The 24,371-nt window shown below is 40.6% G+C and overlaps 1 protein-coding gene and 1 non-coding gene across 11 annotated transcripts in view; one reads left to right on the top strand and one right to left on the bottom strand.

The window, feature by feature from the left end:
• The window catches only part of SAP130 (Sin3A associated protein 130), an 82,419-nt gene that overhangs the window by 38,489 nt on the left and 19,559 nt on the right, over nucleotides 1-24,371 (top strand). For 7 of the 10 annotated variants that reach the window (XM_058715662.1, XM_058715668.1, XM_058715666.1 and 4 more), the window contains 3 exons: nucleotides 4,201-4,503; nucleotides 5,414-5,591; nucleotides 12,544-12,648. In XM_058715662.1, the coding sequence (XP_058571645.1) occupies nucleotides 4,201-4,503; nucleotides 5,414-5,591; nucleotides 12,544-12,648 (586 nt within the window). The remainder of the gene's footprint in view (nucleotides 1-4,200; nucleotides 4,504-5,413; nucleotides 5,592-12,543; nucleotides 12,649-24,371) is intronic. The other 3 variants (XM_058715661.1, XM_058715664.1, XM_058715663.1) reach the window with 3 other exon arrangements.
• Nucleotides 18,938-19,091, bottom strand: LOC131505870 (small nucleolar RNA SNORA62/SNORA6 family). Its single transcript, XR_009258625.1, has one exon. It is a non-coding gene; the product is annotated as a small nucleolar RNA SNORA62/SNORA6 family (small nucleolar RNA).

Raw genomic sequence — 24,371 nt, 5'->3', positions numbered from 1 at the left:
GTTTCTCTCTCTCTCAAAAATAAATAAAGATTAAAAAACAAATTTTTTTTTTAAAAAGTGAAACCCTGAATTTTGAAAACATAGTATGGAAAAGAGAATATAAAATAGCTTATTAATTATTTTATAGTGATTATATTTTGAAATCGTAATATTCGGGGTATATTGGTTTAAACAAAATATATCATTAAAATTAATTTGGCCTGCTTTTTACTCTACTAATGTAGCTACTGGAAAATTTATAGTTGCAATGGACTTAACATCTCCATTGGACAACATTGGTCTAAAACTTTCAGATTCTCAGGTTTAATTTAAATAGCTTTGAAAACAGGTTCCTCAGTCTCTGCTTTGGGTTTTTTATTGTTTGTTTTTTTCTTTCCCCACAAAACTTTCTCCAAGGCTTATTTTAATGTGGGGAAGTAGCTGATGAAATGTTCTGAGTTTTCTTTCCTATTTTGCTGTACATCAAAGTAATAACATCTTTTTTTTTTTAACGTTTATTTATCTTGAGAGAGCACAAGCAAGGGAGGGGCAGAGAGAGGGAGAGAGAGTAATAACATCTGTTCAAAAGAAACTTCTAACTATTCTTTATTAACAGTCCTATAAAGATAAAACGTGTTTACCTGATGTCAGAGTAGGATGCAAGGGGCGCCTGGGTGGCTCAGTCGGTTAAGCGTCTGACTGGCTCCTGTCATGATCTCATGGTTCGTGAGTTTGAGCCCTACATCAGGCTCTGTGCTGATAGCTCGGAGCCTGGAGCCTGCTTCAGATTCTGTGTCTCCCTCTCTCTCTCTCTGCCCCTCCCCTGCTTGTTCTTTCTCTCTTTCTCTCTCTCTCTCAAAAACAAACGTTAAAAAAAAAAGTAGGATGCAAAAAGTATGGTAGAATCGCGTTGACAGTTAAGTAAACTTCACGTGTGTGTGTGTGTGTGTGTGTGTGTGTGTGTGTGTGTGTGTGTTACATTTAATGCAGAGAATTCTTAAGTCTCCATTAGTAACAACACTTAAAGTTTCTTCATCTACCTCAGCCAGTTGATACTTCTGTAACAGTGCAGTCATGGTTGCCTTTCTGGAAAAGATAACTCATGACCAATATGTATTTTTCTGAATGCTGTCCAACTGTAAAGGACATGCAGAGTCCCTCTTGAGCTAGAACCATCTCTGCAGACACTATCATTTTATATAAATGTTTATTTGTAAACATCCATCAGAAGAGGACTGTCAGAAGTATTGGGGATCCTGCCAACCATCTGTTTCTCTACATTATTTTTCCAAGTGTCTTCTTTTACCACTGCAGTACTCCTAATGGATACAAACACAGAAAAATGAGTAGTCCAGTCAACAGCACGCACTTCTTCCAGTATCAGTGCTGTCATTGTTGGTCCACAGGAGGGGTAATATATTATTTCTCAGACATGTGGATCTTTGCATGGGTGGACACAGCTGAAGGAATGATTTATTAACCAGCTTACAATATCGTGTTTTCAAGTGGCTCCTTTGTAAATGATTATAAAGCAGATGTTTCCAAATCAGAAAGAGGACAGGAAAATTTGTGTATAATAGCCTCCGATCTTGCAAAATATGAGATTACTGTAATACGTAGTTTATGATAGATTAGACTAGTTGTTCGTGGGCTCTGGTTGTGTATAAAGATAGAATCTTTTTGGTTATTTAGTTATTAGGTGTAGATACAAATATGTAATTATGAATATATACACATAATCTATATACTCTGTAAGTAATTGATCCATCTCAAATTGTTCCCGAAATTTCACTTGTTGTAGAGATGTTTTCCATTTCATTCATTTATTCATTCATGCGTTAATTTCACAAATATTTATTGAACCCTATTGTTGTATGTAAAGTCCTATTCTAGGCTCTATTTTTAAAGTTGACTCTTAAACATCTTACTTTGATCAAGCTTAGAGCCACATGGGGAGATAAGACATGAAGAACCATTACTGGAGAGAATGTGCTAATCCCAACAAAAAAGGCTTGAGCAAAGCCAGGCTGCTTCTGAGCTAAGGTTATTTCTACTTTGAGAGGGTAGGCTTAGAGGTCAGGAGTGACTTCCTAAAAGAAGTTACATTTGGAAAGCATCTCTCAGAATGAGTAGCACAGAGCCACGGTGGGACTGGGGGAAAGCACTGTGAAGAAAGTGCACAGAATATGCACTCGGAACAGAGTGGTTTGGTGTGGGCAGGAGTGTAGTGTGAGTGAGGATGCTGCACGTGGAATGAGATCAGCCCTTGAAAGGGTTGGGGTGGTGACTGGACTGCATGTTCAGGCAGGAGACCACAGCCGTCACTGAACAGAAACAACAAAGGTTCACTCACTTCTCAAGAAGAAACTAATAATTTGGTGGGTGTTGATTTTTTCTTCTTTCTTTTACAGCAAGGGAAGAATTGCAATATAGCAATGATTATAAATTTATACGTCCTAACATTTTGCTGTGATTTTCTCATTCATAATAATAATCTCTTTTTAACCAGTCTGTAGTTTATAGAACTTAAATTACATTGTTTCCTTTTTTTAATTGGTGTATAATTGACATGACATTATCTTAGTTTCAGGTGTACAACACCTGATGATTTGATATTTGTGTATTTATGAAATGAGCACCATAATAAGTCTAATTAATTAACATCTATCACCTCAAATAATTACAGATTATTGTTTGTTGTGAGGAGAACTTAAAGATCTACCCTCCTAGTAACTTCCAGTGTACACCGTAGTATTGACTCTAGTCACCATGCTGTGCGTTACATCCTTGTGACTTATTTATTTTATAACTGGAAGTTTGTACTTTTGACTCCTTCACATATGTCTCCCACCCTACATTCCCTGCCTCTGGCAACCACCAATCTGTTCTTCATATCTGTGAATTCGGTTTGGTTTTGTTTGTTTTTAGATTCCACGTGCAAGTGACATCATAGCGAGTTTTTTTCTGTTTTTGTCTGACTTATTTCACTTTAGCTTAATATTCTCAGGGTCCACCCATGTTGTCACAGATGGCAAGGTTTCATTCCTTTTTAAGGCTAAATAATTGTGTGTGTGTGTGTGTGTGTGTGTGTGTGTGTGTGTGTGTGTGTAGATATAGATATCACATTTTATTTACCCACTTATCTGCCAATGGAACCTCAGGGTTGTTTCTATATCTTGGCTATAATAAATAATGTTTCAATGAACACAGGGTGCATATATTTTTTTTGGGATTGTTTTGATGACTGAGAAGAAACATCTTTTTTTTTATGTTTTATTTTGAGACAGAGAGGGCATGTGGGGGGAGGAGGGGCAGAGAGAGGGAGAGAGAATCCCAAGCAGGCTCTGTGCTGACCCAGTGTGGAGCTTGAACTCACGAACCGTGAGATCATGACCTGAGCCAAAATCAAGAGTCAGATGCTCAACCATAAGCCACCCAGGCACTCCAGAGAAGAAACATCTTTTGTATTTTTCTTTTCACGAAACGTGAAAAATCCCTTCTCTGTGGTTTCCTGGGAATGCTGTTGTTTTCATTTTTATGTTACAGAGTTTGTTCTTATTATACGTGATAGAAAAGAAAGGAAACTTGCTGTTTTCTCTCTCTTCAGTGGATATATGGAATTTAAAATTCATAACTACTGTTTATCAGAAATGCTTGTGATGGTGGTTCTGTCAATTAAAGCAAAGATTCTTGACCTGGGAGCTACAGATGTATTTCAGAAGGTTTATTTTAATTATTTAGCACAGTTCCCTAGCTCATGTTTGGAACTTAATGGATGATTGCCTTTCCTGCTTTTAATGCTATTTCTAGTAGTTACCTGCAGCAAGATCAAATCAAATTGATAGGAAATGAGGGGGGAAACTCCAATATATAGAGCTTTATGTAGTGCTTTTAAAAAAACCAAAAAACAACAGAATTTGGGAGCATCTAAGTGGCTTAATCAGTTAAGCATCTGATTGTTGATTTAGGCTCAGGTCATGTTCTCAGGGTTTGTGGGATCGAGCTCCCTGCCTGCTTGGGATTCTCTCTCTCCCTCTCTCTCTGGCCCTCCCTCATTTGCTCTTGCTTTCTCAAACTAAATAAATAAACTTTAAAAAAAAAAACAGGATTTAGAAATTTTACAGTGGAAAATTCTGTTTTCATTTTAGTGTTTTTCTCTTTATGTGGACTATGTCCAATCAGAGCTAACATTCTTATAGTCACTTTGTGTCTCATTTTCAGTTTCTGCTCAGGCTCCAAACTCTGCCATCACAGCCCAGACTGGCGTTGGGGTGGCGTCCACAGTCCACCTAAACCCCATGCAGTTGATGACCGTGGATGCTTCTCATGCTCGACATATCCAAGGGATCCAGCCAGCACCTATCAGTACACAGGGGATACAGCCAGCCCCCATCGGGACTCCAGGAATACAGCCGGCACCAATGGGCACACAGGGAATTCACTCAGCAACCCCAATCAGCACACAGGGACTCCAGCCTGCTCCAATGGGTACTCAGCAGCCTCAGCCTGAAGGAAAGACTTCAGGTAATTTGAGTTTTTTGCAGGGAGGTTGGTGTGGAAGAAAGAGATATACTGGGTTTAAAATCCTGGTTCTGGGGCACCTCAGTGGCTCAGTTGGTTAAGTGTCCAACTCTTGGTTTCAGCTCAGGTCATGATCTTGCAGTTCATAAGTTCAAGCCCTGCATCAGGCTCTGTGCTGACAGTGTGGAGCCTGCTTGGGATTCTCTGTCTCCCTCTCTCCGTTGGTGTCTGTCTGTCTGTCTCTCTCTCAAAAAAAAATAAACTTAAAAAAAAAATTGTTTAAAATCCTGGTTCTGCCTCTTGCTGGCTTGGTGGTTTAAAGTAATTTTTCTGTGCCTTAGTTTCCTCCTTATAACATCGCCTAGAACTTATCTGTCAGGGTCATTGTAAACATTAGAAACTATATATACAAACAGCCTAATATGCATTTGCACATGTTAGGAAGCACTCTGTAAAGTTGAGAGAGCCGATTTCATCTTTCCACAGTGTTCTCATTCTGCTGTTTCTTCCAAGTTGTATGTAAAGTTGTAAAATTAAAGTGGACTGGAATGTTGGTATCATTTTTAGGGGTTGAGAGGCAATGGTATTTCACAAGAATTGTAGGAGACCATTTCTTGAAGTCTACTATGTACTTTATGTATTTTATCTGATTCATTAGTAATTATGATTCCAAAGCAAAGAGAAGTTGTTACTGATCATGCAACAATAGACTTAGTAACCTCCCACTTTGCCATCTGCTTTTAGGCAGATGAACATTGTGCTCTAAACCTTACTTTCTTGAAGTTGATCAGTTATAACACGGGTACTCTAATTCTGGTGGTCTAATTGTTTTTGCCCTACGTGACATTTTAGTAATGTTCGCTTTTGTTTCCCTTTCTTCATTGTTCTCTTCTGCCCTCTCCCTGTCCTCCAGCAGTGGTATTGGCGGATGGAGCCACAATTGTAGCCAACCCTATTAGCAGTCCATTCAGTGCTGCTCCAGCAGCAACAACTGTGGTGCAGACCCACAGCCAGAGTGCTAGCACCAACGCTCCGGCCCAGGGCTCGTCCCCCCGGCCAAGTATCCTCCGGAAGAAGCCCGCCACGGATGGGTAGGTAGACCCAGTAGTGCCACATGACACCTCTAGTTCTGAGTATAATTGGTAGAAACATTAGGCTCTCTATTGTGCTGGTAGCAAACTCTAAATCTCTCATCTTCTGTGACATTTTTAATCTCTCTCAAAATAACCTCACCCCAGGCTTGTTCAGTAGAGCCTTGCCAAGCCCAGACTGTGGGACGGTAAGAATCCAGGAGTCTGTGGGGGGTTAGTTTATAAACAGCCATTGCATACTACTTTAGGAGTTCTCTCTATTTTGTGGAGTTTAATCCTAGACTCCCTAAGTTGCTTCTAACAGACCCTTCAGGCTTGTCTAGGTAAGCACATTAATGTGTACTGCGTTTTTGTTTTTTTTTTCCTCATCAGCCAGCATGCATTGTTGTTCAGGACAAGCAGTTTCCCAGGTGTGTTAAGTAAGGGTCCTATTCAGCAGCAGAAGTGTACTGTGTTGCCATAGAACCTGAGTTGGTGGGTGATGGGCAGGAAAGTATGTGCTGTGCTCTGAAACTTAACTTGAAAACTTGGGAGGTGGGAGATGGGCAGTCACACTTCATAGAGCAGAGTTTCTGTGGCTGCACTGAGCTGATGTGTGTCTACAAAAGATTATAAAGGTTAAAGCATAGTGAGAACATAAGCTGCTGGGTCCATACAGGGTTTCCTGACGTGTGGGGCTTTGCCTAGACCAGACTCTCTTTTAAGGATAAATCAGTCTGTGGCAAAGGAGCCTTATCAATGAAAATGCAGGGCAAAGCTTGTACTAAACATGGCAGGTTGAACATGCACTTCTAAATTTCTTATCCTCTCAAAACCCTATAGAACTTTTAGCAAAGAGGCTTTTTAGAAAGATATAAACACACAAGAATGAGGAGAGAATAGAAGACTGGGTTAAACAGAAGCAGGGTTGAAATGTGTTTGAGAGGATCAGAGCCCTGCATCCCCTTCCCTACCCATACTTTGCAGTGCACTGCCCTTCCCAACCCCAGCATGCACCTGGAGAGTTTAACACTGCAGATGGTCCACTGAGATCAAGTAGCACAAGGAGGGGGGGCAGGAGTATTATACCAGAAACAGATTTGCAGAGTGCTGAGACTTACCAGTCCCCTTCTCCCTTTTAGCCGGCAGAACCCTGGCAGTTGAACGCTGTTGACAAAAAGTGAGATGTTGACTCCACTTTTTTTCAAAGGGAAAAGATGCAGATACCAGCACTAGGGGTTTCCTAAGGTCAGGAATCAGATCCCCCTTACGTGAAATTTAAAGTAGACAAGTTCTTCCATGAGCTCAGAGCTTCCAGCCAACGTTAGTCCCCCGTTCCTAATCATGAACACACATCCAAGCAGGTTTCTGAGGGCCTTCTGGCAAACCACTAGACATACTGAAAAACGTAGCTTGGAACATAAAGCAAGGCAAGGAGAACAAAAACAAAAAGTGAAAGCAAATAAAGACCAAAACTGAATGCTGTCTTCAAAGGACAAAAAAAGATGTATCTGTGCAACAAGAAGACAGTGCTATCGAAAAGGAACATTTAGAGAACAAAAGAGTGTGTCCTGAAATTTAAACTACAACAGCAGAAATTGAACTCAGAGGAGTTGGAAAATATAGTTGAGGAGGAGCTCTTGGGTGGCTTAGTCCGTTAAGGGTCCAGCTTGATCTCAGTTCAGGTCTTGATCTCAGGGTTGTGAGTTCAAGCCCTGCATTTGGGCTCCACACCCAGCGTGGAGCCTACTTAAAATTGAAAAAAAATAAAAAAAATAAAAATACAGGAGTGCCTGGATGGCTCAGTCAGTTAAGCATCTGACTTATCAGGTCATGATCAGGTCATGATCTCACGGTTTGTGAGTTCGAGCCCCTCATCCAGCTCTGCTAACAGTGCAGAGCCTGCTTGGGATTCTGTCACTCCCTCTCTCTCTCTCTGCCCTTCCTTTCCCCTGTTCTCTCTCTTTCTCAAAATAAATAAACTTAAAAAAAAAAAACTTAAAAAAAAAGTATAGTTGAGGAAATCTCTCAAAAGTAGATTGAAAAATAAGAACACAAAAATAAGATAGAAGAGGAAAGACAAGAAAATCAAAGAATCAGCTCAGGAGATCCCGCCTCCCAAGTAATGTTGTTTCAGTGAGAGATCTGAGAAAAGGAGGAAGATCACTTAAAAAATAACTCCTAGAAAATTTCCAAACCTAAAGGGCATGAGTTTCCTGATTTAAAGAACCGCAACATGCCCAGCACAAGTAGATGCAGTGCGTGTTAATAAACCAGCACTGAGAGGGGCGCCTGGGTGGCTCAGTCAGTTAAGCGTCCGACTTCAGCTCAGGTCATGATCTCACGGTCCGTAAGTTCAAGCCCCGTGTTGGGCTCTGTGCTGTCAGTTCAGAGTCTGGAGCCTGCTTCCGATTCTGTGTCTCCCTCTCTCTGCCCCTCACCCACTCACTCTCTGTCTCTACCAAAAAATGAATAAACGTTAAAAAAAACTTTTTTTAAACTGGCACTTAGATAAACATGTTGAAATCTCACAACCCTGGAGACAAAAAGATCTGCCCCCTTCTCCTCCACTTGGCTGCCTCCCTTTAACCTTTCTGCTGTGCCCCCATAGGTGAGTTGTCATCATTGGAATTCCTTCCTGTTTGAGTGTGTCTGCCTTCTTTAAGTGGAACTTGGCTCTTCCTCAGGATCTCGACTCCTGCACTCTCCCCAAAGTAATGGCTGTCTCTCTTCCTGATCCTCCTGGTGCTGGGGTCCATGTCCTCTTGGTGCCTCACTGCCACTTTCAAGCCATCCCTCTTCGAAAGCACTCAGTTTGTATTCAGATTTCATAAAATTTGCACTTGAAGAGTATACTTTCACATAGCCAAGTCATTCCAGGCCCACTGAAAAGTTTTCTAATAACTGAATCAAATATCAGTTTTAAATTCAAATTATTTAAATGAAATACCGGTACAAATTTTGCTCCTGGTTGCACTTGCCCATCATTCCAAGTACTTAGTAGCCCCGTATGGCCAGAGACTACCTTGTTGGTCAGAGCAGCTCAAGATCAGATTCCAGTTCAATTTGGGGGTATGTTTGTATGTCCTTCAGAAGGTACCTAACATCTGGCTGTCATTCTGTCTGAAATGATATCCCAGGTCTCTGATTTCTCAGTTGCTTAAATGCCTCTCTGTCTTCCCCCATCCATCAGCACAAACCCACAAGCACAAGCCTTCCTTGACCTTTTCTTCTGTCCTCCGGTGTCCCACAGCCTACCTTCTGTCTTCCCACCTCACCAGCAGTGGTGAGCACACTACCCACCAGGGAGCCTTCCACCCGTTGATGCTACCCCCTTTCATGACCTTTCTCTCCTCTCCTTGACTCAGTTTTTGGGGTCTGCTGCAGTCACTTCCTTGCATATGGCCCCCACTTCCTTGCACCCCTCTTCACTTTGTCAAAACCAGAGTCAAATCCAACTTTCTGCTGAATTTGCGCAGCAGATTGTGGTGGGGTAAACAACTGTGTTGACTGGCCTTGCTTAACCTCAGAGACCTCCACTAGGATCTTGAAGAACAGCATAGGATGCTGTCCTAAGCCACTCTCCTGGACAGTTGCCCCCTGCTCCTCTCAGAACTCCCACACTTCCTTACCCATGTTCACTACCAGCTAATGAACCTGATCCCTACTTTTTTGAGAAAAATGGAAACACCCAAAAGAGAACTTGGTCAACTCTAGCTTTCAATCTCCCTACCTGCCGGCATCTGTATCCCACACTCTACTCATCTCATCTTTTACTGTGGACAGACTCTTAGCCCTTCACTCTGGAGCCCCTGACCTCTGCCTTTCTAGCCTGCTGAGAACAGTGCTGTAGCTCTCCTCCCTCTCACCTGTTTACCAGTGTGTTCTCGCTGGTGTTTCCTTCACATAGAAAGCAAAAATATGCTCTCATGGGTTTTTTTGCTACTATTTCCAAAGAAAATAAAGGAGTTTGCTAACTCCATTTTTTCTTCCAGTTTCTTTCTCTCTCCACGTTTTCACTGAGGTATAGAAAACTGCATAGAGGGGCGCCTGGGTGGCGCAGTCGGTTAAGCGTCCGACTTCAGCCAGGTCACGATCTCGCGGTCCGTGAGTTCGAGCCCCGCGTCAGGCTCTGGGCTGATGGCTCGGAGCCTGGAGCCTGTTTCCGATTCTGTGTCTCCCTCTCTCTCTGCCCCTCCCCCGTTCATGCTCTGTCTCTCTCTGTCCCAAAAATAAATAAAAAAATAAAAAACGTTGAAAAAAAAAAATTTTAAATGAGAAAACTGCATAGAAAATGCAGGTATGGGGTAATTTAGCACCGAGTGAACACAGCATGCAACCACTATCTAGGCAAGAAACAGAATACTACCAATACTTTCTCCCAAAGGGAATTAAGCAGTTTATCTTTTGACCTTGTTGACTTGCTTTGCCTCTTGTGGCATTTGTGTTGAATCATATATTACGTGTTTTTGTATGACTCCATCTTCCTTCCCTTTGTTTAGTTCATCCACGTTAATTGTATGTGATTGTAGTATTTTTATTGCTATGTGAGATGCCATTAAATAACAGTACCATAGTTTATCCATGGATGTTTGGGTTGTTTCCAGTTTGGGGCCATATGTTATCCTGAACATTTTTGTGCATGACCTTTGACACATAGCTAAATGTATTTGTTACATACCTAGGAGGGGATTGGCTGGGTTGTAGGCTATGCTTTATGTGCAACTCTGGTAGGTACCTGCGTATGCTCCAAGCAGGCAGGGAGGGAGGCAGGTCATCGCATTCATCATCACCGGCACTTGTTGTTGACACTCTTTAAGTTTGGTTAGTCTGTGGATATAGAGTGGTGTATCTCACTATGTTTAATTGTTTTCTTCATTTTCTGCGGGGGTAGTTAGTGGAATTGGTCTTACGTCTTACTTTTTATTATGGGAAACTTTAAACGTAACAAAATTTTGAACATATGAATGTTATACCCATCATTCAATTTCAGTTATCAGCTTATCACCTCATGGCCAATTATGTTTAATCTAGATGCCTACCCACCCCCTTCTATATTATTTTGAAGCAAATCCTAAATAGTACATCTTCTCATTTGTATACATTTCGGCATGTGTCTATTGAGAGATACTTATGAAAAAGTATAACTTCATAATATCAAATATCTAGTTCAAATCTCTAGGGGTCTCAGAGGTCACAACTTTTTTGTTTTAATTTATTTGAATCAGTATTCTGATAGGGTGCCCACATTGTATTTAGTTGATATGTCTCCTAAGGCTCTTCTATATATAGATTTCATTCATCTCTTTTTTCCTTGCGATTTATTTGTTGAAGAAACTTGGTCTTTTGTCCTGTAAACTTTTTCCTCTCCTTCCCTGTCTTTCCCAGGGTTTTGTCAGTTACATCCCCTTTGTGTTTCTTAGAACTGCTATAACAAATTACCACAAATCTGGTGGCTTAAAACAACAGAAATTTATTCTCACAGAGGTGCCTGGCTGGCTCAGTCGGTGGAGCATGCAACTCTTGATCTCAGGGTTGTGAGTTCGAGCCCCATGTTGAGTGTAGAGATTGCTTAAAAATAAATCTTTTAGGGTGCCTGGGAGGCTTAGTCATTAAGCATCTGACTTCAGCTCAGGTCATGATCTCACGGTTCATGAATTCAAGTCCCACATCGGGTAAGCTTGAGCCCTACTTTGGGTGAGCTTGAGCCCCACTTCTCTCTCTCTCTCTCTCTCTGTCCCTCACTCACTTGTGCCTTCTGTCTCTTTCTCTCTCTCTCTCTCAAAAATAAATAAAAATCAAATCTTTAAAAAAAAACTTATCCTCACAGTTCTGATGGCTAGAAATCTAAAATCAGGATGTCAGCAGGGTGTTCCCTTGTGTATGCACCCAGGGAGAATCCATTCCATGCCTCCTTGCTAACTTCTGGTGGCTATTGGCAATCCTTTGGCTGTGGGAATATCACGCCAGTGTCTTCTTCTGTATTCACATGACCTTTCCTGTGTCTCTCTCTCAAATATCTCTCCTTTCCGTGATAAGGATACCAGTCATTGGATTTAGGGTCTACCCTCCACACCAGAAAGATCTTAACCTTGAGATCTCTAACTAAATTACACTCACAAAGACTCTATTACATTCACAGGTACAGGGATTAGGACTTGGATATCAATTTAGCCCACTACCCCTGTAGTTTGGTTTTGCTGTTCTTGTCCCCACCACGTTGTCTCTTGTTACTTGAATCTAAAGCTTAAATAGATTCTTTTTTTATTATTTTTTATTTTTGGCAAGACCAGTTTATAAATTAAAATGTCTGGTAGTCCCCCATTTTGAGATGTTAGCAGACTTGGTGATCACTGTCTGGATCCATTAATTAGGCTTTGCAAAATGGTGTATTCTGGTTCAAGCCATTTTCTCTCAGCCCACTCATCTGGCATTTGCTTCCAGCACTCTGCCGACACTGCCCATGTCACACTTACAGCTTCCACATTGCTGAGCCTGCTGGTTCCCATCTGAGCCACACATGGCCTCTACTGGATGGCACAGTGACGCTAACTTGGTCACCTTTCTTTCACTTGACTTCCAGGAACTTTTTCTCAGGTCAACATAAACATGTAAACACAACAGTGATCGGGAACACTTAATACGGATGTTAAGTTTGATAATAAGTAGAAAGGAGATGTGGCGTGGTCGAAGCAGCAGCTAAAAGAGTCACAGTGGTTGCTTCCTGGAGAGAGATGGGCAGGAAATGGGGAGAGATGGAGGGGACCTGTGTTTTGTTAAAAGCTTTTTAGTGCAATTCGGCATTTTCAATAACATATCTATAGTATTTGGATAAAATTTTAAAAACCATTTTAAAAAATGCCTAGCAAATGTAGTGTTTTTATTTTGCCGTAGTTATGCCTAGCAAATATTTACTTCTTATCCTTTAATGCCCTCGGACTGTTGTTTTCTGGGTTTGTCTGGTCTCTTTCAGAATGGCAGTTCGGAAAACCCTTATTCCTCCTCAGCCTCCTGAAGTGGCTAGCCCTCGAGTGGAAAGCTCTATGCGGAGTACATCTGGGTCACCTAGGCCTGCAGGGTGAGCACATAAATGTTATCACTCTTGGTTCCAACTGCACACAATTGAGGAGGAAAGAGTCTAACATGTGACAAATTTTACATAATTTGCCTGTGTGCATCTTTTTATATCCACATTCTAGCTGTGTGACCTGGACATATTTCTCAGCCTCTCTGATTCTTATTTATGAAATAGCCATACTTATAATATCTGCTTCATTGGATTCTTGTGTATTTAAATGAAATGATGTATTTAAAGTGTTTAGAACAGAGCCTGCCTCATGGTAAACACACAGTTATCGTTGCTGTCAAAAATGGCATCATGTTGGGGCGCCTGGGTGGCTCAGTCGGTTAAGCGTCCGACTTCGGCTCAGGTCATGATCTCGCGGTCCGTGGGTTGGAGCCCCGCGTCGGGCTCTGTGCTGACAGCTCAGAGCCTAGAGCCCATTTTGGATTCTGTGTCTCCCTCTCTCTCTGCCCCTCCCCTGTTCATGCTCTGTCTCAAAAATAAATAAACGTTAAAAAATTAAAAAAAAAAAATGGCATCATGTCAGTAGTTAATACATGCTGCTTTCTTTGTTCTTCATTCCACCAGTAACACTATTTTGGGAAAGAGAGGCAATGTAAGAACATTTAAAGTGTAAAGTTAAAATCATTGTCCTGTTCCCCACCCACCTTGCCAGTCCCACTAGCTAGAATTAATATTGATTGGTAACAGTATTAAGTATCTTTCTGCATCTTTTGTCTATGTACACAGGTAGATAGATTGAGTCTTAAAAACAGGATCTTGCTGATTAGAGTGTTCTGTATCTTGCCATTTTTACTTCTGTCAGTAACAGCTTGCCATGTTAATGTATTTAGATGTACTTCATAAAACTTCATTCAAGAAGAAAATTATGAATGCCTTGTATGTGCCAGGTACTGTTTTAGAATCTGGGAATATAGAAGAGTGACTAAGACAAAGTGTCCATTCTCCTTAAGCTTATTTTCTAGTGGGTGTAGAGAAACAAATATGTGAAGGAAAAGGAGGCAGTGTGAAGGGAACGTAAAGCGATGGGAGGCAGAGGTGACACCATCCAGAAAGCCTTCTCTGAGCAGAGGTTGAAGGGCAGGAAGGAAGCGCCACATGCTGCCTGATGTCCAGCTGCATGAGTCAGAGCAAAGAGCAGGGCCAGGAATTATGTGGGAGGACATGCGGTCGTTACTTTACGCAGTAGTGCAGAAAAGTACAAATAACCATTCAAGGGGCAGCTGTGAAAAATAATCATAATTGTAGGGGGTGGGATTGTACTTACTCTAGGATCTTTAAAAACACTGAAAATACTCAAAACTCTCTCATTGTCAGTTATATATAAGGAAGTGAAAAAAGTAGTAAAACTAACACTTATTTGGTACACTGTAATTTAAACATGAGAAACATTGAGAACTAAAGTGTCTTCTAAAAACTAATCAAGAGTAGTTTGAACAGCGCTTGCCGCCTTCACATTGTGTAACTTGACGCAGAGCGACAGTCCTTCCGTGTGTTGGTGAATTGTCATACTCCTTTCTAAGTTTCGGTCTGCTTCTGACATTGTATCCTGTATCTTTTCAGTGTTGGCAAATTGTCTCCAAGAGTTCATTTAACATGAAATTTTTTGCCAGCCTCACTTCTAGGGTTATCTTCATCCTTTTTATCAAAACCCTCTGCCGTAACTAACACGTGGAGTACAAGTGCACATTTCAAAGCAGAATCTTTTCACTGTGCTAGCAGCTTCATCAGATAGCTTAACATTAATTCGTTAAATTAAAGTTAATTAATTACTTAACTTTGAAGTAAACCAGCCTTTATTGGCCAGGAAAGGATTTGTTGTTTTGTTTTCATAGGTTGTTTTTTTTTTTTCCCCATTCTCCTTGAAATTGGCCTTTTTCTTTCATTGTGCCAGCTAACTTTACCACTTAGACCTGAATAGGATTGAATAGTCCTCAGTCCAAAGTAGAAGTCAATACTACATTTTGCCACAGCAGCTTTCTGTGCCCAGTGCAATTTAAACTAAAAGATGATAAGTGACTTTACCGTCTTTGTCGGTAAAGTCATAGTCCAATTCATTGGATTCTGTCTGTGTGGTCCATGCCGTATCTTCATACAGGCCTAGTGCTCATCCTGTCTTCTCTTTGCTGTTGCTGGTTTCAAATCTTCTAATCACATCCAATTTCACTTCCAGAATGACTGTTTTTTTCTCTGCATTTTTATCTGCGTTGGCCAGTTTTTGCTCTCTGTCACCCATTATTATAAAATTTCACGTGGGTTTGTCTCTGGGAAATAAGAGACTGCACAGCTCCACACTTTGCTGTTCGCATAAACTGAATAACAGATTCAGTAACCAGTCATGGACAAATTTCGAAGGAAGTGATGTGATTGGTCATAGATCCTGATGCACATCTGTTAGTTACATAGTGATTTATGGACTGAGGAGGCAGCAGCAAAGTTTGCATAAAATTGCTTAAAGTTTATATAACTACTCACAGTTAATATTATAGTGAGTGGTAGCTCAAATTTGAACTGCATTTGTGGGAGACTGGTATAATGTAGTTACACATATATACGTATGATTCACACACTGCACAAAGTCAGAACTATCTATATGTTAGGTATATACAAGGAACAGCAAGAGAAACCAGCCTAGAACGAGAGGAGAGTTGCACAGCATGGTTCAGAGATATAACTGAGGGCCAAATGATGTAGGGCTTTGTGGATCATTCAGTGTCCTTTCGATTTTATTCTGGGTAAGACTGAGCCATCAGAGGTCTAAGGCATAGGAGTGACATGATTTGACTTTTTTTTACAAGAACTGCTCTGGCTACTGTGCTGGGAATAAACTGCAAGGAAGTAAGAGTGGAAGCAGGGAGACCAAGTGAGAAATAATACAACCTTAGACTATCATAGAGGCATGGACCACTGTGGAGGTAGTAAAAGTCTTCAAAAGAGTTCAGATTCTGGTTGTATCTTGAAGGTACAGCTGACAGAATTTTCTGACAGAAAGGGAGAAGTCCGGCCAGGAGGTTTTGCCTGAGCGACTGCAGATAAGGAATTATTCTTTCTGAAGTAAGGAAGCCTATGGGAATAGGAGAGAAAAAACTTTTTCTTTAAAAAAAATTTTTTAACGTTTATTTATTATTGAGAGACAGAGACAGAGCGTAAGCAGGGGAGGGGCAGAGATAGAGGGAGACACAGACTCTGAAGCAGGTTCCAGGCTCTGAGCTGTCAGCACAGGGCCTGACGCGGGGTTTGAACTCACAAACCGTGAGATCATGACCTGAGCCGAAGTCAGACACTTAACCAACTGAGCCACCCAGGCACTCCGAGAGAAAAAACTTTTTAAGTTTAGTTCTAAATATTTTACTCTTGAGATCTCCAGGTGGTTAGACACAGCCAAGTGGAGATATCAAATGTATAGTTGGATATAAAATTCTGAAGTAGATACAGTCCTAGAATTGAAGATAGAGGTCTATGCTGGTGATTAAGTTTTGGCAGATACATGTTTCTAACACCGTGAGAGTGGAAGAGAGCCCATCGACAGTGAGTATAGAGAATAGGCCTGGTACAAAGACCACGTGTTCAGACATGTCCTCTTAGGAGATCAGAAAAACGAAAAACCAGAAAAAGAGACTGTATTCCTATTCCTTTACTGTGTGATGTTTTCAGAAGTGTTGGTGCCATAATTAGTCCTCCATTAATGAACACTTAAATTATTTCCATTTATCACTGTAATAAATACTGCAGTGAATCTTTATCATTGAGCCCCTTCGCAAACATTTCTCTGGAATACATTTCTGGAAGTAGCGTTACTGGGTCAAATTAAATGTGGAGATTAAATTCTGATTTCCAGTCACTGTATCTGTTTATATCCTCTTGAAATGTGTTCCCATTTTCTCCACATTGTTGCCAACATTAGATACTGAACTTTACAAATTTAATACATTATCTTTGTTTTTCAAGTGTTTTTTTTGTTTTTGTTTTTTTTTAAGTAGCACTAGAGTTAACTTTTAAAGCGCTGGGAAAAAAATACAGTAACTGAAGCGTCTGTGATATACAAAAGTACATTCCTTGTAAGCAACTGTATGTGCAGAAACTTAGGTGAGCAGGGGCTATTTGCAGAGTCTTTCCCAGACTTAATATGGTTCCGAGGTAGATTGTGGAGGTAGGGCCCCGCGCATGCAGGCACCCAGATGGCCTTCCTTGCAGTGGGCAGTCTGTTTCTGTGCCACCTGAAAGAAGGGAGCATTTGGACGGTGAAAAATAACTAGCTGAAACCAGAGCAGTCTCCCCACACTCCCACGCCCAAGTGAAAGGAATCTCATGGAAATTGCTGCTTTTAGGAATAGCCCACCTCATTCACTGATGAGTAATAAAAGGATATTCATGTGAAGATAACTAAAATTAAAATGTAGGAAAAGAGCAACAAAATATACTCATTTGTTCAGTAAGAACATGCACCAGAAAAGTGTTACAGAATAAGTGTGAAACTTATTTTAAAATTCTGACTGTGAATTTAAATTACTTAATGACGTTAGCACCACCTCACTGATGGAAAACACACAAAGGATGAAATGCAGACTAAGTGACAGGACATAAAGGGATGACATGTGAAGGGATAGAACTCAGTAAAGATCTAGAAGAAACCACAGAATGAAGGTAAAATTAAAATAGAAAACAGTGTAGACATAGAGGATAGAAATGGAAGAAACAAAATTTAAAAAAAAATTTTTAATGTTTATTTATTTTTGACAGAGAGAGAGAGACAGAGCATGAGCAGGGGAGGGGCAGAGAGAGAGGGAGACACAGAATCCGAAGCAGACTCCAGGCTCTGAGCTGTCAGCATAGAGCCTGATGCGGGGCTCAAACTCACAGACTGCGAGATCATGACCTGAGCCGAAGTTGGACATGCAACCAACTGAGCCACCCAGTTGCCCCGAAAAAGCAAAATTTTTAAAAGAAATAAATATAAAACAAAAACCATACAAAATATACTATGATACAAGATCAAACATATACATGTCAACATCTCAGAAACCAATATGTGAGTTAAAAGTAAGGATGTGTTAATGTTGTCATTAATTATTTTTAAGTGCTACACGACATGGGTGTATAATTACTGGCAGCTTAGATTCAGTGAAACACTGCAGTAGAGTGGTGTTGTGTGGAGATAGTGGAGGGTTAAGGGAGGAAACAAGAGTTCCCAGTACATCCTTTGAAACATGAATGTATCACTGGGGCACCTGGCTGGCTTGCGCAGAGCATGCGACTCTTGATCTTAAGATTATGGGTTCAAGCCCTACATTGGACATAGAGCTTAAAAAAAAAGAAAATGAAACGTGACTATATTACCAATTCCAAGCCAAAAGATTAAGGAAGATTAAAATATAAAATGGGGGAGGGGGTAGCACCTGGGTGGCTCAGTCAGTTAAGCGTCTGACCAGCTCAGCTCATGATCTCTTGGTTCATGAGTTCGAGCCCCGCATCAAGCTCTGTGCTGTCGGCTCAGAGCCTGGAGCCTGCTTCGGATTCTGTCTCCCTCTCTCTCTGCCCTTCCTCTGTTCACACTGTGTCTCTCTGTCTCTCAAAAATAAACATTAAAAAGTTTTCTTTTAATAGAGAAGCACCTGGGTGTCTGAGTCAGTTGAACGTCTAACTTCAGCTCGGGTCATGATCTTGCGGTTCATGGGTTCGGGCCCTGCATCTGGCTCTGCTAACAGCTTGGCGCCTGGGTCCTGCTTCGGATTCTGTGTCTCCTTCTCTCTCTGCCCCTCCCCCAGTCATGCTCTGTCTCTTGCCCTCAAAGATGAATAAACATTAAAAAAAATTTTTTAATGTTATAAAATAGAAAACAGATTTAGAAAGTAAATCCAAAAGCTGTTAAAATAAATTTAAAATATGAACTTTAAAACAAATCACATAGTACTAATTCATCCTCAGACTCTCCCCGAAACCTATAGAAATTCTCCAAATACAGGCAGACCTATCAGATCTCTGTCAGTTCCATTTTTTTCTAGTTTACATCCCTCCCTCCTTAAAGCCTTGCTTCCACCTACTCCAGTCTTCACTGGTTGCTCTCTGGACTCGGTGCCCAGCTGTTATCCCTTGTGTTTCCTTTGTCCTTCACAGTCTGAATTCCCTTCATCTCATCCCTGGTGACATATATTTCCTTTTTTCTTGATTTACTTTCTGATTTGTTAGAGCATCTTTTTTGCAGCAAACAGTACGTAAGATGTCAATTTTTGACCCTTTGCAAATTAGGAAATGTCCTTTTTCTGCCCTTACTCTTTTTGTTTTTATTTGTAGCAAGAATTACTATCAAACTCCATTCACTGGGCCACGGACTCTTGTGGTGGTAGCAAAAGACTTGCCCCTCATGTGGCACACTACCTACACTTGTGAGTTCATTGGCCAGCCAGTGGCCTCAACTCCAAACTCTAACAGTGGGCAGGGCCATCACTCTGGAGTCTAAGTCTCCTTTCTCTCTGTTGTTGAGATTAGGTAAATTATATTGATCTGTCCTCAACCCCACTGATTCTATCTCCACTGTGCTCCTGAGAATGTCTAGTGAGTATATTTGGTCAGTTATTGTTTTTCACTTCTGTAATTTAAATTTGGATCTTTTTATAACTTTGATTGCTTTGCTGAGATTTTTCTGGTTTTTTTATCTTTTAAATTTGTTTTTCATCTTTTGAATTTGTCATTGCTTGTTGAAGCATTTTTATGATCTCTACGTCCTTGTCAGATGCTACCCGACATCATTCATCTCCTGTTCGAGTTGTGATTTTCTTGGCTCTTGGTTAGACAAGTGGTTTTCTGTTTGGACCTGGACCTTTATGGTCTTAGAAGACCCTGGAGTTTATTTCTAGCTTAATGTTTTGGCAGTCCTCCTCTCACATGGCCACAACTGGGGAAGGGAAAGCATTGCCTTCTCACTGCCAAGTGGAGAGTTGAAGGCCAGGTTCCCTGCTTGACCTCTTTTGACACCACTTCAATAGTGAGATGGCGGAAAGAGAATCACGCTGCCTCATTACAGCCTGGCAAGTGTGGAAGTCTAGGTTCTCCACAGCCTTTGCCGGAGAGCGTGGGAATTAGGACCACAGTCGTTTCTGTGGTGTTTCACTGGGAGAGCAGTTATTGTCTAGAAGTCTCCTGTCTTGCTCAGCTGCTCCTGTCTTGGTTCCTTGAGCAGATTTTTCTTGGGATTTTTGTCTGTGCCCTTTGACATTTCTGTATTATGGCCTTCCAGGACCCAGACTGGAGCACAGTCAGAAAGGAAACCCAGGGAACTCACTGCTATGTCTTCCTTTGGTCCTGAGCACCCTAGCCAGTCTGCCTTCATCTCTCAGCAGGTGTTTTGTTGCTTTTATATGTAATACTCATGATTTCAGCTATAATTAACTAGGAAGAATATGAAAAAGTATGTCCAGGCCATCTTTCCATAAACAGAATTCCTGCTTACACTCTTAAATAATACAATGGCTGGGAGAAGTTTAAATTGAAAATCTCTTTTTCTTTGCAGGCGATATCTTCAACTTTATCTCATAGCGTTCTTTTTTGGAGTTCTTAATATGAAAACCTGTAAATGTAAAACAAAATAGAGAACACAGTATTATTCAACTAGATTTAACTTTTAGTATTTTGCCATATATTCCCTTTTTTGGTGCGATCAAATTACAGAATTTCACTTTTAAGTAATTCCTTGGGGGGTACCTTGACTGGCTCAGTTGGTAGAGCATGTGACTCTTGATCTCTGGGTCATGAGTTCAAGTCCCACATTGGGTGTGGAGTCTACTTAAAATTTTTTTTTAATATATATATTCGTGCATTTTGACAATTTATGTGTCTAGGTGTGCGTTTTTTCACCTTTTCCTACAGAAGTTGGTTGATTGATGTTTTTCATCAAATCTGGGGAGTCTTTGGCACAGTTTCTTCAGATATTGTTTCTGCCCCATTCTCTCTTTGCTTCTGGGACTCCCATTATGTATGTGTATGTTGGTACAGTTATTGCTGTCCCAAAGATCTCTGAGGCTCTGTTTATTTTTCCTCCTGTGTACCCACCCTTTTTTAAAGTTTTTTTTTTTTTAATGTTTATTTATTTTTGAGAGAGAGAGAGACAGAGCATGAGGAGGAGAGGGGCAGAGAGAGAGGGAGACACAGAATCCGATGCAGGCTCCAGGCTCCGAACTGTCAGCACAGCCCGACACGGGGCTCGAACTCACGAGCTGTGAGATCATGATCTGAGCTGCAGTCAGATGCTTAACTGACTGAGCCACCCAGGCGCCCCCTTACCCCTTTTTATAGTTTCTCAGACTGGATAATCTCAATTGACCTATGTTTGAGCTTATTGATTCTTTCCTATGCCTGCTGAAATATAGTTTTTTTTTTCCAACTGCTATATGTGTGTGTGTGTGTGTGTGTGTGTACACACACACACACACACACATATATATATATATTTTTTTTTATATATATATAATCTCTTTGCCCAATGTGGGGCTCCAACTCATGACCCCGAGATCAAGAGTCACATGCTGTACCAACTGAGGTAGCTGGGTGCCCCAGAAATACACTTTTGAGTCTTGTTAGTGATTTTCTGTTTTCCTTTCAACTCATATTTTTCAAGTGCAGAATTGCTTTTTGGTCTTTTTTTTAATAATTTCTGTCTCTTTATTAATCTCAGTTTGCTGAGACATGATTTTTAGGCTGTTCTTATAACCATGATCTCCTTTAGTTCTTTAAACATATTTACAATAGCTAACTTAAATTCTTGGACTAGTAAGCCTAACACCTGTGCATCCTTAGTGACCGTTTTATTGCTTCCCCCGCCATGTTCAAACATTGCTTTGTTTCTTTACATACCTCAGAATTATTGTTGAAAACTTGACATTTTAAACGGTGTGTGGCAACTCTGGAAATCAGATTCCCACACTTCCCTGGGGTTTGTTGTTGCTGCTGGGGTTTGTTGTTGGGTTTTGGTTGTTTAGGGACTTTTGTAAAATAATTCTTTAAAATCACTGTCTTTGTCTAGTGTGGCCACTGAATACACTCTTAGCTTTGTAGTCATCTAATGATTAAACCGATTTCCTTGAATGCCTGAATGCCTGGAACCAGTAAGTCTCTGTGTTTGCTAAGGGCCTTGTGTGTCTTGGGGTAGCCCATCAACACTGAGGCAGGCGGTTTTACATCTCTTTTTTCTTTTCGCTTACACAGAGCCAGAGGTGAGAACCTGTGTCCTTCTTGGTTCTTTCCTGGGCTCTGCACAGCCCAAGATACGCACACAGTCCTACATGTATATATTGCTTCCTGAATTTGCCAGAAATACGTTGGAGCTTTTTGAAGCCCCTGTGGACATTTCATTCTCCAACTTTTCCTTTAAAGCTTTTTGGGTAGCTTATTGTTTGCCCCACTTGTTACCATCCTATCAGTTAGCTGGGAAGCTGATCACTTGTGTCTGATTTGTTCCAGTACTCTAGAAGGAAAAGGTGTTCACACTGAGCAGGTCTGGTAGATAAGACAGTCTTGCAAATGGGAGCAGCCAGTTTGTATAATGATAGTTCTCTGGTCAAGAGGGTTTGAAGGGCCTCTAGCCCCTCTGGTAGCTGCCAGGCTGCTAGTTTTTGCTGTAAGCATGGACTGGTGGTTAGCAAGCCTACCATTGGCGGTGGAAAGGGAAAGAGAGAAATAGGGCAGGGGCGCCTGGGTGGCTCAGTGGATTAAACATCCAACTTCAGTTCAGGTCATGATCTCATGGTTCGTGGATTTGAACCCCGTATCAGGCTCTCTACTGTCAGCACTGAGCCCATTTCAGATCTGTCCCCCTCTCCCTCTGCCCCTCCCCTGCTTGCACACGTTCTCCTACATGCTCTCCCATTCTCTTTCTCTCTCTCTCTAAAAAAAAAAAAAAAAAAAAAAACAGTTAAAAATAGGGCAAGTTAAACACCACAGACTTTATTGGTCTTACTGAGGTTTGGCTGATTTTCTTGAATAATTTTGCTACATTGTTCATTTCCAGAGTTCTGAAAACATTGTTAATGCCAAGTTTTTGTTGCTTTTATGAAAGAGAATTTTCAGAGATCATTACTCCCACATTAATTCTCTTTAATTCCAGAATAATCTTTTCCTGTACCCCACCTTTATTTACTTATTTTGAAATAATTTAAGACTCACAAAAAGTTATAAAATAGTGCAGAAAGTTACCATGTACCCTTACCCAGCTTCCCCCAATGATTACGTCTTACATAACCCTCGTATTTTTTCAAAGTGAAAAAATTGGCATTAGTACAATGCTGTTGACCAACTACAGACCTTATTAAAATGTCACCAGTTTTTTCCCCCCTTTGGTGTATATTTGAAATCTCATCCATGAATAGATTTATATAACCATTATCATGATCAGATTGTGAACCTCTTTTGTTGCCACAAAGATATTCCCTTATTCACAGTCATACCTTTCCTGCAAACCTAATAATACCTTGCCACTTAGCTGTGCCCCACCAGAATTTTTTCATTTTGAGAGTTTTATGTAAATGGAATCTCAAATTAAATATATACTCTATATATGTAATATATATTTTTTTTCATACCTAATGATGCTGGCTTATTTTTTCACCAAATGTTGTACTTTTGAGATCCATCCAAATTGTATGTATCAATAATTTCTTCTTTTTAGGGTGAGTAATGTTACATCACATGGGTATACCCGTATGCTTATTTACCCGTTTGCTTATTGAGGTTCATTGGGATTGTTCTGGTTTGGAACATTGGGATTGTTCTGGTTTATTTTATTAGAAATAAAGCTGCTATGAACATTCAGGTACAACTTCCTTGGTAGACATATATTTTCACTTCTCTGGGATAAAAATCCCGAGTATAGTTGCTAAGTTACATGGTCCATGTATTTTTCATTTTATAAGGAACTTCCTAACTGTTTTGCAGACTGGCTGTACCGTTTCAAATTTCCACCGGCAACATGTGAGATCCTTGTATCCTAAAACCTTGCTAACCTCATTTATTAGTGCTAGGAGGTTTTTGGTATATCAAGTTGCTCTACATCCTTTCCTGTGCTTGCTATTATAAAATGTTAAGTTTTATTTTCACCGTCTGATTGGGGTGTGGTAGGATATCATCAAGACTTTAATTTGCACGACTCTAATGGCTGATGGTATTGAACATCTTTTCATGTGCCTGTTTGCCTCCTGGATATTTTCTCTAGTGTTTGTTCCTTATTCATATAAGTTTGTTCCTTATTCATGTTGTCTTCTATTGAGACTGTATGTTTTCCCAGTATTGAGTTTACAGAGTTGTTTATATATTGTGAATATCATTCTTTTATCATAGATAATAATGTGTTTTGGTTTGTTTGTCTTAACCATTTTTAAGTGTACATTTCATCGGTGTTAAGCATATTCTCACTCTCGGGCAGCCCTCTCCAGATCTATGCAGAACTGCAACTCTCTATCCCCATTATTCAGCCGCTTCCATTTTCCCTCCTCCCAGCCGACGGGGGCCACTGTTGTACTTTTCTTTTTTCAGTGAATTTGACTACTCTGGGTACCTCATGTAAGTGGAATCAACATAATGTGTTTCACAAATATTTTTTTTTCAGTCTGTGCCTTGTCTTTTACTTCTTAAAGTGGTCTTTAGCAAAGCAAAAGTCTTAATTTTATTTTCTTTTTTTTTAGCAAAAGCCTTTACTTTGCTAAAACTCAATTTATCATTTTTTTCTTTGG

Source organism: Neofelis nebulosa, chromosome 2 (assembly GCF_028018385.1).
Source record: "Neofelis nebulosa isolate mNeoNeb1 chromosome 2, mNeoNeb1.pri, whole genome shotgun sequence".
Taxonomy (NCBI): domain Eukaryota; kingdom Metazoa; phylum Chordata; class Mammalia; order Carnivora; family Felidae; genus Neofelis; species Neofelis nebulosa.
This window is presented reverse-complemented; position numbering and strand designations above follow the sequence as displayed.